Consider the following 18,917-nt stretch of genomic DNA (forward strand, 5'->3'; position numbering starts at 1 on the left):
AAAGCAAAGAACTAGATTAAGGTGCTTTTCAAGTCATCTCCAAGATGCTAAATATCACCTGCTTTGACGGAAGCTAAAAGTTCAGCCGCTTGGTGTACTTATGTGTGAGTTTTGACTCAGAATTTAGAGTAGGGCGTAGAGGCTGACTGAATTTATAGCGTCATATGTCAGCTCCGGAATTCAGCGTCGAGCGTTCTCGAGACGCCCCCATGCAGGCCCCTCTCAGGGAGGTGTCCGCAACAGTAGGTATTCAACATAACATCAATAGGTTCGACGCAGAACTAGATAGTTGAATCTTGTGTAAAGTGTTGAAGCCAGTTGGGAAGCCCCATGATTTAACGTAATTCGTAATCAGCTCTGAGAATTTCGTAATCGGCGGCGAAAATGTGGCGCAATTCGTAATCGCTACTACCACATGCAGGCCCTCTTCTAATGATGGAGTCATGACATTGGTGTATCTTTAACCACACCTAAATTTACCTGCCACCAAAGAGGCAGAAAAATTAGTCGCTCATGCACAGAAATTGTGTCTTTTCAATTAAGTTGCATTTGTACCCCAGTCACAAGTAAAGGCGGGAACCGGTTCGGCTGAAATGAGGTTAAGGTCCAGAGGTTCAGGTTTAGGTCCGGACCTAAACCTGGTACTGTCTAGTTGATATGATTGGATTTATCAATATCATTATTGATAATGTTACTTGAATTCATTTTCAATGTATTTTTTTTTGTCAGTGACTATAAAACAAGAAGAGGAGAGACTAACTAAAAACACCTTTTGAATATTTAAGACATATTTAAAATCTACGGCGCCGAAACGATTCAAATCATTTCAAGACCATTTGGCATGTGCCTGCAGCTCACATGGTAGCAGACCCAGGTTCAAATTCATAGCCGATATTTCCATGGTAACTAGCAGTCCCGAGGCCAAGTCTATGACGATGCCATAGAGTGACGTCACTCTCCTTTTTGATTATAGAAAACAGCTGTTTTCTTGTGTCAAGAACGTATGAAACTATGCAAACCTTTTTCTAGACGTCACTCTTGGGTAAATGTTTTTGTGACGTTGCTATGGTTACGGCCTGCAGACCTTGGATGCAACTAGCAACATTTTGTCGCGACCGTTGCTGTCATTATCAGCTCGCCACCATCGTTTGAAACCCTGGAATTTCAGAGGAAAGACTTGGCTACGGTTAGTAGAGTTGGTTTGAATCAATATTGTTTTGTAATATCTAGACAGTCACTTTAAATTCAAAAGGAGGGGTAGCATGGAATCCAGACTGTCTCCAGGGCCCACACAGGCCAGCTCTTCGGTACTAAATGCAACGTACCCCGAAGGAAATTTTGCCTCACGCCCTCACTCCTTGAAATGCCATTTATTTGGTGAAAATCAGGCAGACAGAATCACCGGGGTGGGCTTAGCTGGCCATGCGGCATTAGAAGCTTACGACACCGATGAACCCCAGCCTGTAGCCCTGGGAAAGACTGGTGACCAGGTTTGGCTACTTTTAGTTGAAATCAACAAATGGAAAAAAGGGTGGAAGGGGGTCAAGTGCCTTCTGTTATTCAATTATTGTCGCGATAGATTTTTAGCTCTATTCTTAGGCAGGAACACACTCAGGCATTGATTTTAGATCGTTTGAAGTGGTAGTTTTGGTCTCTATAGTCTACACTACGGAAGCATGCTTGTTAACAGTCACGCCAAGTGAGGTTGTTTGTCTTAGATGACCATGACGTTTGCGACAATGCTACTTAAATGGTTTCCCACGGACATTTGTGCCCATGAAGTGACTTGACAATAGGTGTAGGATCCTAAAATGATACAAGTTTCTGTCATAGAAGACACTGTACTTAGCATAAGACCCACTTACACACCAATATACGTGACGTATTTTGTTCAAAATGGCGTATTCGTTATCAAAAGTATCTGCAATAGAAATTCGATCTTGCACTAGCAGACAGAGGGTTGCACTAGACAGGTTTATTCTCCTTGAATATTGTGATGTATGATATAATGCAGATTTTTGATTACGTAAGGATACAATTCAACATATGGCTGTGTGTGTGTGTGTGTGTGTGTGTGTGTGTGTGTGTGTGTGTGTGTGTGTGTGTGTGTGTGTGTGTGTTACACCGTTACATGTATGCATGTGTATGTAACGTGTGTGTATTTTGTGTGCATCCATGTAACGTTATGTGTTGTGCGTGTGTATCTGTGTTTCAATTTGTGTGTTCGTGCGTATTACAATTGCAAGTGCGTTACAAGACTTACAAGTGTGTGCATGTGTGTTTAATACAAGTGTGTGTGCCTTACAAGTGTGTGTAAGTATGTCACAAGCGTGTTTGTGTGTTACAAGTTTGTATTTGTTACAAGTGTGTGTGGTACAAGTGTGTGTGGTACAAGTATGTGTGGTACAAGAGTATGTGGTACACGTGTGTGTGTGTGTGTTACACATACAGGTGTGTGTGTGTCTGTGTGTATCCTGTTTTTTGTGTTTGTGTAACGCTGGGTAGGCTGTAGTATGACCTGACGTTATCGTTATAGCTAATTGCCGCGGTGTAATGTCCGGATCCAGTGCTGATATTCAATTCTCGTTTTATATTTCAGATATAGATCTGACATTGTGACTACGTCGTTAACGTTATTAAGTGACGTCACGTGCCATGGCGGGAAAGACGACTCTTTTCATTGGTGTTCTGTGTATCTGTATCCTTGCCAACGTTCTCCTCAGCAAGTTTCCAATCACTGTCACCATTGGCTGGCCCCACGCAAACACCACTGGCGTGCAGTTCCACCTGGTAGGCATAGGTGTCCCCAGTGCACAACAAAACGTTCTACCCGTGATGCAAAGGGCAACGATTAACTCGACTTTAACCGCTTTTCACGTAAATCCATCGGCTGCCGTCCCTGCTACAAATCACACAAGACTCAACGTGGCACATATTCTACGCAATAGCACACATAAGCCAACCCTCAACGAAGATACGACTTTGAACAATTCATCGTTTATCGGGAAAACTGAAAACATTTCTCTGCGAAACGATACAATCGAAGATCCTCAGACCATTGCTAGGTGGAGGGAAGAAATGTATTGTAAAATAAAGAGGAATGTTCCATTCTCCACGATAACTAAGAACTCCACGAAGATTGAGAATCGCTCGGACGAAGCTGTTCTACCCCAGAAGAGTTTGGAGAACCTTGTCCACTTCAACTCGTGTGCGGTTGTAAGCAGCAGTCATGGGCTTAGAATTCACACATACGGACGGGAGATAGGTATGTACTCCGGTGTGTAGCTAGATTTTCTGCTTCTTGGGCTAGGCGCGGGAGTGGAGTTAGGGCTGGGATTGAGGCTACTCTAGGGTTGGGGTTGGGGTTGGGGTTAGGACTAGTGTTGGGGTTAGGACTAGGGTTGGGATTAGGACTAGGGTTGGGGTTGGGGTTGGAGTTAGGACTAGGGTTGGGGTTAGGACTAGGGTTGGGGTTGGGGTTAGGACTAGGGTTGGGTTGGGGTTAGGACTAGGGTTGGGTTGGAGTTAGGACTAGGGTTGGAGTTAGGACTAGGGTTGGGGTTAGGACTAGGGTTGGGTTGGAGTTAGGACTAGGGTTGGGGTTAGGACTAGGGTTGGGGTTGGGGTTGGAGTTAGGACTAGGGTTGGGGTTAGGACTGGGGTTGGGGTTAGGACTAGGGTTGGGGTTGGGGTTAGGACTAGGGTTGGGGTTGGGGTTAGGACTAGGGTTGGGGTTGGGGTTAGGACTGGGGTTGGGGTTAGGACTAGGGTTGGGGTTGGGTTTAGGGTTGGGTTGGGGTTAGGGTTGGGGTTGGGGTTAGGGCTAGGGTTGGGGTTAGGACTAGGGTTGGGGTTGGGGTTAGGACTAGGGTTGGGGTTGGGGTAAGGACTAGGGTTGGGGTTGGGGTTAGGACGGGTTGGGGTTGGGGTTAGGACTAGGGTTGGGGTTAGGATTAGGGTTGCGGTTGGGGTTAGGACTAGGGTTGGGGTTAGATTCCTTGACTTGGAGTATAGTTTAATTTTCATTCTATGATTTGCCAACTCAGATGAACTTTTATGCTGACATCGGAATATGACATGACTCGGCGTCTTTCAATTTGTTTTCAGATGACCACGACGCCGTTCTGAGATTCAACTGTGCTCCCACAGAAAAGTTTGAAAAGTTTGTCGGCAACCGGACGGACCTACGTCTAATCAACACGAAGATCCCTGGAATAACGTGCAAAAAGGAATTTTTGAACGACAGCATCGCCATGTTTAACCACGAAATCACTGTCATCAGAAACTTTGGCGCAATCAATTTCGGAAAACGGGGCATTGACGCCAGAAAAGACAGGTTTCGTGTTTTTGAAAACTTGAAAAAATACAGGAGGACACATCCAAACAGGACAATGCCTTTTATACAGAGGCCTGACTTTGGGAAAAACATTGTCACTGAACTCAGGCGTTTCTGCGTCGCTACAGGAAGATGCAAGAAAACAAACTTGTCGCCCAGTACTGGTATGTTTGGTAAGTAGCCTTTGATATATAATAAGTATTGTTTTGTATAATAATTATTTATGAGGCCATGTTAACTTTATTATGAGTGACATCCGCGCACGTATCACTTTTCGTCCGTTTCAAAGAAAAGGGAGAAGACGAGAAAGAACAAAAATGAAGAATCTATTTTTCGGTATGCCACAGTCTGTTTGTTTAGTCATCTGTTCAACCTTTCTGACCACTTAGATTTCATAATGAAGGTAATATTTTTGCAAAACTTTTTTTTCGTATGCTCGCATCAGTTTTGGGGTTCCAAACGATGTCATCTAATCAACATCGCCTGAGCCAATGTTGTTTCGGCTATATATGCAGGGCTCGAAATAGTGGGTGCATGTGCACCTGTGTGCACCCAAAATTGGAGCTGAGCACCTAATTTTTGACTGTGGGTGCACCAGTGGACCTAGATATTTTTGTAGGCTATAGGATAAGGATACTATTGTACACTAAGTATACAGAATATTCCTGAAAAGTAAGTATCAGAAAAAAGTAATATAACCTTTTTATTTAATGTATCACTTGTTTGAAATCTTAAAGTTAGCTATAGAATTACAGATTGAAGTTCTAAGGAGCGTTAAACTTTGTAATTATGTTTTTCTGACACTCAGTTTTATTCTATGCGGTGCAACCAACATTTTTTCTGTGCATCTAATTTCTTGGGTTGGGTGCACCAGTTTCCAAAAATAAATTTCGAGCCCTGATATGCGTTACATTTTGGTGACGACCTAAGGGGAGACCTTAAACACGGTACTTTGAAAGAGTTGGGAATGTTCCAAAAGAATCATATTACAAAAGAATTGGGTTCAAACAATATGTCATTCTACAGTAGTGCTACTAAAGTATTGCTACTTATTATACGAACGCAGTGTTTTGGCCAACGTTTAATTTAAGCGGGTTTCGAGTGCCTTTGTCAGGGCATAATGCCACTGCTTGTGTTTGTGTCCGCATTTTTATGCAGCTACATCCTGCGACAAACAGTGCGTGGAAGAGCCCATTTTTCTTGAGGAAGGCAACTCAACGCCGTTTAAACGTTGGTGCGAAAAGGCTGTGGCTGTGTAAAGACAACGTTATTTCCAAAGTATTATCATTTGTAGTAAGAGTTGTACACGTTATTTCTATACACAATATAAAGCACTCACCAACAAGTTTTAGGTCAGTCCTCTGACCCTTCCCAAGTTGAAATAACCCGAAGCCTACGTCACGTGACCTGAACGGAAGTGTGACGTCAGCAAAGGGTCAAAGGTCCCGGCAGTTGGTATCGGCCCCCGTCTCTGTTGAGGGATAGTCGATGGGCTCCGACGTAGATAACCTCATCTTTATATTGTACGGTACTGAAATAAAGAGTAAAACTCTTACTACTAGTATGTCAATACTGTCATGGATAAACCTTTATACGAATAATGATGATAACGAATTATTTGTGTTTCTTTTTTAAAAGGTGTTGTGATGATGCTACATCTCTGTAACTGGGTCCACGTCTTCGAGATACTTCCTTCCAACAGTGACAACACCAACCTAAGGTATTACTACGACGAGAAGGAGAAGAAGCTTCCGCCGAACGAGGGGATCCATTCCTACAACCAAGAGCGACAGTACATCCGGACATTGTCACTGACGTCTGATCAGGACGTAGAAGATACCGGCGTGGCGTTGTTACAAGGACTGCCATTGGTCCACTGTGATTGACGTTAACAGAATTAGCCACATGCCTGCTACAAGCACTTAGACAGAACGTATCGTATAAGGTCTTGTTTGCGTATATAAGATCATAAAAGGATGATATCCCATACCGTCTATAGTTTCCAAATGTTGTGTTGGGAAAGATAATGTATGCTATAGATGAAATTCAACGTCAACGTTGACCAAATGTAAGGAATAGCAGAGAGAGGTTCTTCGATGGAAAGTGAAGACAGACTCCAGTTGTTGTCGTGGCCGGTAAAACGATAATTATTCCAAACTCACATGTTCTCTCCTCTTTATTCCTCGAGTCGGTCTGTCTTGTCTAACATACTGTGTTCCTAATTTTATTTCTCAACATCTTCAAGATTAGTCATAAGGGATGTGGTAAAGGAGTAACAGTATCAGAGGCAATGGAGAGCCTAGTGCCATCTTGCACAGCCTTGTACAGGATTGGTAATACACACGTGTCATGCACAGAGTACATTTCTCAGAAAGCTAGAGGAGTCCTCTACTTACACATATCTGCGTACACATATTTGATATGCACTATACTACACAAACACCCAGCAGAAACCGTCATGAATTCTATTGTAACTACAAGACAACTAGTCCTGTACATGCCTGCATGACTACACATTGTAACTGACTCAGAGATATCATGCTGATCGAGGTTTAAAACGTGACTGTCTACTTATTGTTGAAAGTTGACTTTGCCACTGCTTAAATACAAACAGTTTACCAGCCAGGCTAATCGCCAAGTAGATGTACAAGTAAATAGAACGGTTATTGGACATGTGCATGCTGATAGGTATTGTTGCAGTTACATCCGCTTGATTCACATAGTTTTTACATCGGGAAGATCACGTGACTGAATAAGCTTTAAGGAACCTAACAGCGTGATGCATTGTGGTCTAAGGTAAACGTTTAAGCCCCTGGCAATTCTTAAGTCTCTATCATGGTAATGTTTACTATTATGGCTATATACCACGGGCCTCAAACTTTGACCCTAGGTCACAATGTACATCGCCCTGCTCATACGCACTTGAAACTGTGAACGGGCTTATTGCGGAGATGCCTTCTCTAAGGACCGTGGCACGTGACCCCCGGTGGCGGTTGGAACACCTCCTTCGACACCTGTCCATCTTCGAACGTCAGGAAGGTGTTGTTTGCCGCGTTGACGAGCAAGGCACGTGGCAACCCTGTATGCAAAATTACAGAGATCATTAATAGTGGTGCGTACCTAAACCCGAGTTTAGGTTTAGGTTTGGACTCGAGTCCAGAGGTTTAGGTTCAGGTTCGGACTTGAAAGTCCGGACTTGAACCAATGGAATATGTGTGCTACGAATATTTTTTTTCCTGTTTCATGTAAAATTGCATATTGGCATATATTTTACATGCAATTTGAAAACTATGATATGCGGAATTATATACAGTCAGTAATTAATGCAGAAGTTCAGTTATAAACAAAAAACAGCAATGTTTTCATATTTTTCCAGTGCCAATATTACGATCTAAGGAAGCTTTAACATGATTTAAATCAAAAAGGAGTGTAAAAGCGAGAGATTTTTTTAAAGTCCGGACTTGTTTCCAGATGTTTAGATTTTTTTGGACTTGAACCTAAAGGTTAGGAAGAGGTCCGGGGTTTAGGTACGCACCACTAATCATTAACGGTGCACACCCCAGTTCTTCCGCGACCGGGGTCCGAGGTAGTGCGTGGCAAAATAGTGACGAGAGGGTTTCGAGGGGCAGGGTTTGAGTTCACATTTCTCATAATGTGCTTCGAACTGATATTAGATACTAGCATGGCTGAAAAGCGTATGAATTGGTGTGTTTTGGGGGAAAATTGCGTTTCGGTCCGAGCCGTATTTCCGCAACTCAGTTGGTCTTGTAGCGGAAAGGATAGGCTTTCATCCCATACACAGTTGATTTACTTCAGCATAATTCCCTGGAAGAGACAGTACTTAGCCTTGAGGGTGCGCAGCCTCCAAAACCCCAAATGTCCCGTAAGCCCCGGTTATACTTCGGTGCCAATTAGAAAAAGGGTAGTTCACGGGCTGCTTTTTTTACACTTTCGGGCGTGACCTCTACGTGGCCCCGCCGGACTCCCTCTGGTTGCCGGGCTATTTCTGTAGCCTCTACCAGGCTTCCGTCCTATCGTTGGGAAAATAGTAGAAATCAGCCGAGGTACTCCGCTGTATACAGGGTAGGTCCGCTATACAGTAATGGAACTTTACTGTATAGCGGACCTACCCTGTATAGCGAAGTACCTCGGCTGATTTCTACTATTTTCCCAACGATAGGACGGAAGCCTGGCCGAGGCTTCTATTTCTGGGCCCGGCCGGGAAATTTCAAATTGAAATCTTAAAACATTCGGCAGTGGACGGAAGGTCTGGAATGGGTTGGCTGGTGGTTGAGAGTAAGTCAGTAGTGGTCAGGGTGTTTTTGCGAGTCAAAACTGGTCAGACTGCTCCCGACCTACCACCAAACTTGGTTGGCTAGTATTTGGGAGCCATGTCCAGCTATGTGTAATGTTATAACCCCTTAAGCTACGTGCTAGATAGCCCTGTAGCTAAAAAAAGGAAGAAAAAAATAGCGAGAGAAGCGGACTGCTAATCAGAATGATGCCCACATAACTAAGTTATAATTATTAGAAAGGTAAAGAGAAGGGGACTTCAAAACGTCACGCTTTCTTACCTGTTGCGTTATTGAAGTAATAGTCGAGGGCAAAGAGGAAGAATTCGCTCCGGAAATGACCGACGCGGACTCCACTTATGACGTCATTTCCGATGAACTGAATGTTCGACACAAGTGGTTTCTGTGGAAACATCCCCACCAGTCGGCTGAAAAAAAAGGTTTCACGTATGAAAAAGGCAAAGCGACGCCTACCGGCTCCCTTGTAAATGCAGACACAGGATTCATGTCATTGTTTTACTTTTATAATCTAAATGCAGTTTTTTTCAGGCTTCTAGTCTTAGATTTTACCACAGTTATAAAAATGCCCTTTGTGCCACTAGACTACTGTTGAAATAAAGACATTACTTTTGTTCCTTATCATTACCTTTGTTTGCAAGTCACCCCTCCTTCTGGCGAAGGATATAGACTGTACATGGTCTCCTCCTTGTACCTCATGATGAAGGTATACAGGGGCGGGCCCAGTTGTGCGCATGCGTAATCGATAACACTCCGTGGCAGTCGATGATTGGTCGATGCCAATTCAAAAGAAATTCCTTCCAACACCGTCTTGATGTCGTTGGAAGAGTAGAGGTGATCATCTGAAAAACAAACTTGGTCATATTCATATTCCTTAATCATAAATGTCAACATTTCACTCTATCTGAGACTACATTCGAAAAAAAATGTTATTGGAAATATTTAGATATGTAGATTATCTAATCTTGGCCATATTTGTACTCATTGATAATGAATGTCAACATTTTACCATATCTGAGAATTTATTCGAAAAAAGGTGTTCTTTGAAAGATTTAGTTATGTAGATTGACCAACCGCGGAATGGTATTCCATAGCTGTCCAACCTGGTTGCTCTGACGTCATCATCCACGTACCATCCCGCGGTGATGAACTCTCGCGAGGTTTCCATCATGACGCAAGTCTATACAAATGCAAAGAAACATATCTCAACTTCTCACTCGAATATGCCCGCCTGGACGTTGTTATGCAAATCAAGACAATGGTCGAGACGACAACTGCGACAACTGTTTACAAGCCAGGGGCCTTCACCTTTGACACTGCACATGCGTAGTCGGAACTGTGAATGGGCTTATAGGAGCATCGCCATAAGCCCATTCGTAGATTTGAGTACGCATGTGCACTTGTCAAAGGTACAGGCCCCTGAGACGTAAACAAGACCCGTCCGGGCATTGGTATGCTAACCGTGACAATGTCGAGACGACAAATGGTTTACAAGCCAGGATCCTTCGCATTTGACACTGTACACGCGTAGTCGGGACCGTGAATGGGCTCATTGTACCAATCACTTGATCGCGCCACGAGAATGTCAAACTTTACATAGCCGAAGAGAAGTGATCTTACCATGAACCTGGTGAGTAACTGTAGACCCAAACCTTATAGTTCTTGGGCCATTTCGGCTGCACGACGGTGGCCACATCGTTGTGAAACTGGCTGAGGAAATAGAACAGTCCAAAGGCAGCGACAAACGACATCCCTCCTAGTGCCTCAAAAGCCGCCATTTTGTAAACTGTGTCGACCCCCTCAGCTGTGTGTAAAACGTACTTTTGACCCAATTAAGTTAGTAAATGATTGACAGGAATTCAGACGAGATTGCATCGATGTGGACAGTCCGCGAAGTGGTTGGAAGACGTTGCAAATCTGGATGTTTGTGAATTCTCGAAGATTCGGAGAACCTTTTCTAACAATATAACTGAAATATGACTTACAATATAACGTTAACTGAAATGTAACCTTTTTTTACTATTGGTCATCGGGAATTTAGTTATAATAACTGAACTCCTAAACATGATGAAAAATGTCGCCAGAAAGCGCAAAGAGACTATCCGAAAAAAATGAATGTCTGTATAGGTGTGTTTGCTCACGTGACTATGACGTAAGTACTGTCCGCCATGTTGGATGATAAAACAAGGAAGTTGTCAGGTAGATTTGGAATCTTTATTCACACAGACACAATTTGATCACACAATGCCACAGAGAAGAGTCTATGTCATAAACAAGAAACCATCACTTAAATGGTATTCTAAAATTCACCAGCTACCAAAGATGAGGTATAATACAATAGTAGAGTAAAAGAATAATATAATGAAACATTGCTGTAGGTCTGTGATACATTTAGATACAATATGATCCAACTTATCTACAATGTCATTGACAGACATTGTTACACACACACAAAAAGCTCCAGATTGTCTGCAAAAGTTTTACACAAGAAGAGGCATCTTTAGTTGTTTGCATACTAGGATTGCGAAACTTGTATCCATTATCTTTGGGTACTGCTGTAGTTGCCAAGTATATCGCAAGATGTCGCTAGTAAACATCGATGAATCCCAGAGTGACCCTGACCTAGGAATGTGAATCCCACAGAAACGATAGTCAGAATGAATCGGTTACTTTTCTTTGGTAGTCTTGAAATCAGCGGTGTATTTCACGACCCCACGGCAAATTTTGTAGAACCAGTAATAGTTCAATACATTAAACAAACTAACTCCACCAAAGTAGCACACGTGTATACAGAGCGGGAGGTCCCAAAACTGGGGGTCGGCCAAGGCGAGGTGCAAGAACCGCAGAGTACCAATCGTCGTGGAGACACATCTCGCGATAAAAAACGTGACCAACATGGCGAGACCGTTCCAGACGTAAGCCGTGGTCTTCTCGTAGCCAACAACTTTCAGCATCATCCTGAAACAAACAAATTACGTCATCAAATGAAACTTATTTTGTACTTGTCAGCATCGACGGGCGCCGCCATCTTGGGATTCTGACACCTTCCGGTCACCATCTTTTTTCCGGGTTTAGAAATGAGTCGGATACCATTGCAGTGCCATTATGGATTACTATTCGGCGCAAAAGTACCACCGAGTTGCAGAATTCCAATAGATCCGTAGCTTCCTCACATATTAAGTACACATTATTACACAAAAACAACATGTAATGTTCACCTACAGTATTTACAAATCTCTCCCGACGTGCTTTTACGCGGTTAGCAATAGGGTAGATATCATATCATTACATAAACTATAAATTATTGTTTGTCTGACATATAGTAGAGGGATAGAGATAGAGGGAGAGAGATACAAAAAGAAAGGGGAAGAGAGAGGATAGAAAGAGGCTAGGGTAAATAGAGGGAAAGGAGAGGGAGAGGGGGAGAGAGACGAAAAGAAAGAGGAAAAGAGAGGGGATAGAGAGAGGGTAAATAGAGTGAAAGGAGGGGGAGAGAGTGAGGGAGAGAGGGAGAGAGAGAGAGAGGGAGAAAGTGAGGGAGAGAGTGAGAGAGAGAGAGAGGGAGAGAGAGAGAGGGGAGAGAGAGAGAGGGGAGAGAGAGAGTGTGCTATCTTTTATGACTGCCTACCTCATGTTGACGAAAGGGTTGGACAGTTCCATCATCAGCACGTTGTTTGCACAGTACATCAGGCATGGATAAGTCTGTCGGAGAGAAAACACAACGAGAAAGACATTTTAATGTTCTAGGAACAACTTTGCACTATATCTTGAATTGTTTTATTGCTTCGCAAAAGTATATGTCAAAAGTACCACAATTCGGCCAACTGCGTATTTCATTTTAGTAATATAAATATACGTGTATTGTGGAATGATAAAAAGGAAATCAATAAAAGCGGCCATTTTTTAATGATTGCAAATGTTGAAGGCTGTCACACTTATGCGTACACCGAGTCCGTATGGGTTCCGCATTAATTTTTGTTATTCGGCGAGTTCAAAATGCATCCACGGTTACTTGAGTTACCAAAAGTCTTACGAATATTCCATATAGATCCATGTACTAAAATACTTAAAAGCAACTTTTGTCCTATTATAAAAAAAAAAATAATACGGACTTGATATTCGCGAAATACAATAGTGTGACAGCCATAGAGAAAGTCATGATTACGTCAGAACTTAATTGTAAACGGGTTTATTCTCACCATTGCCACAAAACCGGTGTAGGTTGAGAAGATGTGATGCAATATGGAGGACATCTGACCGATATTGTGCGACAACATAAGCACCAACGCTGGATAAAAATGAAATAAAGAACAAACATAATATGTTATAGTTGCCTGATATTTCACCATCACACGCCCGAAAACAAAGGACCCATGAAAAATCGACGAATGTAACTATTATGTAAAAACAGCCACTTTTTGTCAAAGTGAAATATCAATACGTTTACAGACGACTTTCATATAGTAGCTATAATTATACATATTTAGTTTGCAAGTGACGAACGTTCTTACCAGCAATGACGTAACCAGTGTAGATAGCCAGTGTGTGACGGACTAGAGGTGAGTCGTGCCTACATGTACAGAGACGTACAGTTTAGTCAAAATGTGCAGAAAACAAACTGTGATGCTTTTACATTTGGTGTAAAGTAGGACAAAAGTTAATTCTTGTGAAAATACAATGAGAGGAAGCTTAACCCACACAGACTAACCGCGCCGGCTATAGGGAGAACATTTGCCGGGGGACTTTGGCCATGGAGGGTGATATTGGACTTTATCTCCGTAGCCGACTCCCTTCATACAATTGACTCTATTTTGGCCAATTTTTACTATTTTCCCAGCGACCCGCGGAGGCTGGTAGAGCCTAGTGATCTTTGTCATAAGGTTTTTGTCGTGGAATAACCAGCGAAACTACGACACACTTACAACAACTTTTTCTTTCGTGAGACTGTACCAATAACGGCCTCGACCTGTTGTCGTTAAAGGCAACCAAAGCAATATTATTAGGGACAGAAAATGGAAACAAAAAATGCTGAAATCTTTATTGAAGTGGTGGCCTGGTAGAGGCTACTAGTATTTTGAGTGGGCTTCTTTCGAATTCCTGACGGTCGCTTGTACCTATCGTACGGCGAAGGTGACAGGGTACTACTACATAATGGACAATGTGGAGGCAGTAACACGCACGTACCAGATGACGTCATGAGGTACTTGGTCGGTGAAGAAGTAGATGTACCACGCCCTGAGTCCGACAGTGGTCGCCATGCAGAAGGACAGAAATCTGGCAAAAACAACACAAAGTCGACTAAGTTCGGACGTAAAGAAAGAGAATACTTCATTCACATGACAAAAAATACAGAGACTTTTGTAAGGTATTTTCACAACTATCAACACATAATTGAGACCCAAAATAAACTGGGGTGTGCCCCCTTAAATTCATCTGTATAGGGTAGAACGAATACTCTTCGGTGTAACACATCATATGTGAAAATTCGGTGTAACACATGTACATCATATATAAAAATCATAAACTTCTCAGGCACACGGCGACGGCATCCATAGAGCCGCTACCACTTATATTTGTATATCTAGATCTAATCATTAAACGGGGGGTACAGTTAACTGTTACACAAATCCGCGTTTCATTCAGATGACAGCTCTATGCATAAATTCGGGTTTAAAGTGTTTTTGTTCAGCACAGTTGATAAAAACCAACATGTCTCTCTTCTGCATAATAAGAGAAAGTAAAACTCGTTTGAAGTTATGGTACTGTCGAAGTTATGGGACCCCACGTTATAACTCTAAACGTGAGTGAGCCATCTTGTTAGGATCCCCTATGGGACATGCCGGCATGAATCCTACTTTACGTACTCATCCTCGTTCACCAGGACCCTTCCGCTCCACGTAACATCGCTCGCGTAAAGGGCCCTGGTAACATGGGCTGGCATCCATGGTTATTGCAGGTCGAGACTTGCTCATGAATAATTAATGAGCCAACCCTTATTTGGCACAAACGGCAGTTGTAGCTCATGAATAGTTAATGAGCTAACCCTTATTTGGCACAAACGGCAGTTGTAGCTCATGAATAATTAATGAGCTAGCCGTAACACGTAACCTGATTGGTTGATAGCCTTCCAGCGTTCTTTGCGCGCTGGCTTCCGATGAGAGGAAGCAAACGGTTTTTAACCCCTCTGATTGGCTGAAGCTGTTTTGCTGGCGATATCGTCATAACCATGGATGCCAGCCCATGTTACCAGGGCCCTTTACGCGAGCGATGTAACGTGGAGCGGAAGGGTCCTGGTGAACGAGGATGTCCGTACTAAGTTCTCGGGAAAAAAAACGAATTTCTACTCACGCATCTCTGACGATCAACTGCTTGACTTTCGGTAGAGACGGGTAAGGTTTGAAGAGTCGGGGTAAGAGCGCAGGCGCGACCACCAGGAAGATGATGAGCGACAGGAGGAAGGAGTAGGTAGTGGTGAGGATGTAGGTCAGCTCCAGCGCCATCTTGCGACTTCTTCAATTCCTGCAGGTGTGAAGAATGGACGTAGAACATAACTGTTTCTTTCGTTTCAAGGCGATCCTCATTTGAGGTGAAGTTTTTTTCAAGTAGCTAGTGGTAGTGCAATGCGGCTTCGCTACGGCTTGCGTTTTTGGCCAAGCACACCGGGTCACTCCTACTCTTCTCGATAAGTGTGTTGGGTTCTTTTACGTGCAGAGGTTTGACGCTTGAGCTAGGCTAATGCCTGCATGCCTGGAACTCCCTCATACACGGGGCCGCCGGCTTTACGTCATCATCCGAAATGACAAACATTACAGAATACTAGAAATTATAACGTTACGTCTACAACTAAGAGCTTCCACATTTATAGGGTGAAGTCTATACAAACTATAACTTGTAAGACGTAACCAATAATGTCCTTTTAAAATTATATTAACCTGCTTTTAATTTTCACCTCCATGAAAAATGTTTTTGTGCGTCTACGTGTTTGTTTGTTTGTGTTTCCATAATATTTTTGGTCAACATAACTCAAGAACCCCTCGATGTATTGTCAGGATATTTGGTAAATGGTCTTGGGAAGACAAATGTCAAGGTCGATCTTGGTGTAAGGTGTATGACCTTATCAGTACTGCAGCGGAACTTCCGGCTTTTGTATCTTTTGTCCAGTACATGCTATGCAATGGTCTTGATTCTATAATGGCAAATAGCTTTTAGCATAAGAAGCACGTGGTTTGGGCCCCCTAGCAACTTCTTACTTCTAGATCTGCCGATTCACCACCGTTTATGGTTGTGGCAAATCTTGTACCGCTGCGTACGTTCAGTGACCAACTGGTTGTTTTATTATTTATTTGGGGTTACTAGTGTCCAAATAAATCGGCAGTGTCAGAGAAATTCAATACTGAGCCTGAGGAGCCAGAAACACGTCATACATTTGCTAACAACTGCCAAACACAACGTGACCTATGACCTAGTACCTGTAATGGCTCATGGTTTCAGATATCTTCCTTCACATCCAGTCTAGTTGATCCCTTTATAACGCTCTTTAAGAACATCAAAAAACTTCTCTTCGTATTTCTTATCTTATTTATCGCATTTACCTCTAATTTTCTTGTTAGTTCCCTGTATATTTGATAGTTGCCATTTTTCGTTTTACGTTGGCTGGATGAGACATATTCAAATCGCAAAACCCGACAGTAATTTAAACACAGTTGTATTGACATTTCTTTTATCTTTTCTAGTCTTTCCTTTCATTTTTCTGTGCATCGCTTTAATTCTATCAGTGCCCCTTCCCCTCTATCAGAATCTTAACTAGTTCTACCCAGTTTGCTCTAACCACGGTGACTTTTGGGCCAAATCTGGCGTTCGATGGAGATGAATGTGTCATAACAAATAATGTACTAGACACTGCGTAAAATCAAAGCGACGAATTACGTGGGCCGGCTTCGCCAGGCTCTTCTGTATAACGCAAACTCCAGCTGTCCTGGGATTTTATGTCCCCATCTAGGGGCTGGCTGCTATAAGCGCGATTAAATCAGACTAGGCTATGATTAACGGTAGCCGATTTACGATTAACGATGTGTAGCTCGCCACACTTCGCGGAGAAGGGCATGCATGCAGACCCCCTTAAAGGAACTCCGGTACGATACCCTTAACGTAAACAGCCTTGTGGCCTTGTCCCGTGTTGACATGTTGCCCCGGGGAGATGACCTGACACACCCACATTAAATAAAGACGTTCCACAGAACCAAAGACACCCTTAAATAAACGTCCCTTTTCTTCACGACATAGCTACCTCAATAATGTACGGCCATACCTTATTATAACCTTAACGGATATCTGAAGTGCAAGAATGCAAATCGAAGTTGTGTAAAGATACAAATTGCCACTGACCTGTAAGTTTAACACCGCCCGCGAAGATTCGAGAAGAATTTGGGTCACCAAGCCTTGGAAGACGTTAGCTCAAAATTATGGCCTCAGAAGCTTTTTCACAGCTGGGTTCCTGAGACGTCGTCTGAGTATAAAGTCTGTGAGTGGTTTCATTTGCGTACCTGATCGTTCGAGCGTAGTTTGGCGTATACTTAGTAGCGTGTCTGATCTAATAAGTAACCGTGCATGTCACTTTGACCCCTACGGGCGAAACCATACGATGGCGCCAGGGGTGTGCTCTCAACCCGACAACATAAACATCACTAATTCTTTCTCAAGTTACTAAAATTGTACTGTTTGTGTTTATAACAGTTGTTATTCACACTGCACGATGTGATATTTCGAGGCGTTAGTGCATTTTATATGGATCAGATTTATTTTGCTCCTCTCATAAAATGGACTCGTCTAATACGCGAAACATTCGATAAGAGGGAGTGTTCAAAAACTATTGCGTTTCCTGCACTTTATATATCGTGGTTTGGGGTTCATTCAAATACCTATTTGACTACAGCTCTAAGCCTCTTGCCAAGTGTCACAGTAGAAAGACAATGGATGCTACCTTAAACGTCCGACCGTTTCCAAATTTCATCTTGTTGCTTGGATATTTGTTACCTTGATATTGCGAGGGAAACGAGTATCGCATTTCGGTCATCTTGTACCAGATAATAGAAAACAAAAGAATGTGGGTCAATAAGGCACGTAACCCTTTGAAAAAAAAGAGCACTTATATCTATTAGATGTTGAATGTTCGTTGCTGTTGTCATCAAGGGTAAAGAAATGCTTTTTAAAGGTAGCGTTGCCATGGGGACGCTTTGCTCGATATATCAGTCCCATCTCTACATTACAATACACGCAATAAATGTGGGTGATAGGAAAGCGTTACCAGTTCATGATTCAAAATGTACTATCAGCATATCATTAGTCTCAATGAGTATGTGCAATTTGCAGCCTTCCCCGCCTGGGGGCGCTAGTACACCCGTCCAATAGTACCAATAATGTACACGGCATCGTTACCACCGGGAAGGATGTTAACCTCCTACGGAGGTATTGTTTCTGTCTGTATTTGTGTGTTCGCACCTATAACTCAACATCCTTTGGATGGATTTGATTGAAAGTTGGCTTGCCGATAGTTATTGAGGTCCCCATGATACACATCGATTTTGGGTACCTAGCAGTATTTTCAGGTTATGCAGAATTAAAAAAAGACACCCCCATGTTGAAAGCAGTGAGGTACAGTCCAATAAACGTCTGTTGATAGCTTTTATGAAGCTGATTGGCTATTCTCCAAGCAGATGTTAGACCACTACCTTGGTTACTGCCTGGTGTTATGATATTTGAAAGAATTTCAGAGAAATAATCTTATACAAAATAGTCTTATTTTTCTCATGCATACAACAGTGGACAGTGTTTACATTGTAACTCCTTTATTTTGTATCTGTTTCGAATACAATGCAATACTAATCTCTTCTCGATCTCAAAGCCGTACGAGTTTGTTTTTCTATATAAGAATTCGAGACACAGAGCATATGGTACAAAAATAGTAACTCAAGCAACTGGATAAAATTTTGAAACAGTCAGACGTTCCAGACAGCATCCACTATCTTTCGTCAGTGACTAAGGAAAGATCTTGCAGAACCAGGTTTTATACCAAAACTCTGAATAGATATGTTGTTGAATAGGTATGCTGCCTGAAACGTCTGACTGTTTCAAAATTGTATCCAGTTGCTTGAGTAACTATTTTTGGCGTATCTTATTACCTGGATGTCTAACCTTCATCAACGCACAGAGCATACTATTTCCGCAAGACTGTAAGATTAAGATATGACAAAAATAATTACTCAAGCAACTGG

The 18,917-nt window shown here is 42.6% G+C and overlaps 3 protein-coding genes across 6 annotated transcripts; 1 reads left to right on the forward strand and 2 right to left on the reverse strand.

The window, feature by feature from the left end:
* Nucleotides 1-907: 907 nt before the first annotated feature.
* On the forward strand, nt 908-6,894 carry LOC136424351 (beta-galactoside alpha-2,6-sialyltransferase 1-like). 3 transcript variants are annotated; one of them, XM_066412917.1, is made up of 4 exons: nt 908-1,186; nt 2,600-3,265; nt 4,108-4,509; nt 5,975-6,894. In XM_066412917.1, the coding sequence occupies exons 2-4, from the start codon at nt 2,656-2,658 to the stop codon at nt 6,220-6,222; spliced, it is 1,260 nt and encodes a 419-aa protein (XP_066269014.1). In that variant the 5' UTR covers nt 908-1,186; nt 2,600-2,655; the 3' UTR covers nt 6,223-6,894. The 3 variants fall into 3 exon arrangements, with proteins under 3 accessions (XP_066269014.1, XP_066269015.1, XP_066269016.1); XM_066412918.1 differs by lacking the exon at nt 908-1,186 and adding an exon at nt 1,432-1,490; XM_066412919.1 differs by lacking the exon at nt 908-1,186 and adding an exon at nt 1,432-1,482.
* A 260-nt stretch (nt 6,895-7,154) lies between these two features.
* Nucleotides 7,155-10,541, reverse strand: LOC136424352 (uncharacterized). Of its 2 annotated transcripts, none has more exons than XM_066412920.1 (5): nt 10,299-10,541; nt 9,721-9,826; nt 9,275-9,488; nt 8,911-9,056; nt 7,155-7,415 (listed from the first exon to the last, which is right to left on the reverse strand). In XM_066412920.1, exons 1-5 carry the CDS (start codon nt 10,422-10,424, stop codon nt 7,297-7,299), a joined length of 711 nt encoding a protein of 236 aa, XP_066269017.1. In that variant the 5' UTR covers nt 10,425-10,541; the 3' UTR covers nt 7,155-7,296. The 2 variants fall into 2 exon arrangements, with proteins under 2 accessions (XP_066269017.1, XP_066269018.1); XM_066412921.1 differs by having other exon boundaries at nt 10,267-10,415.
* A 305-nt stretch (nt 10,542-10,846) lies between these two features.
* On the reverse strand, nt 10,847-17,277 carry LOC136424483 (TLC domain-containing protein 4-B-like). Its single transcript, XM_066413090.1, has 7 exons — nt 17,032-17,277; nt 14,995-15,165; nt 13,831-13,920; nt 13,158-13,216; nt 12,846-12,934; nt 12,275-12,348; nt 10,847-11,604 (listed from the first exon to the last, which is right to left on the reverse strand). The coding sequence occupies exons 2-7, from the start codon at nt 15,144-15,146 to the stop codon at nt 11,313-11,315; spliced, it is 756 nt and encodes a 251-aa protein (XP_066269187.1). The 5' UTR covers nt 15,147-15,165; nt 17,032-17,277; the 3' UTR covers nt 10,847-11,312.
* Nucleotides 17,278-18,917: the final 1,640 nt, after the last annotated feature.

This window comes from Branchiostoma lanceolatum, chromosome 18 (assembly GCF_035083965.1).
Source record: "Branchiostoma lanceolatum isolate klBraLanc5 chromosome 18, klBraLanc5.hap2, whole genome shotgun sequence".
Taxonomy (NCBI): Eukaryota; Metazoa; Chordata; class Leptocardii; order Amphioxiformes; family Branchiostomatidae; genus Branchiostoma; species Branchiostoma lanceolatum.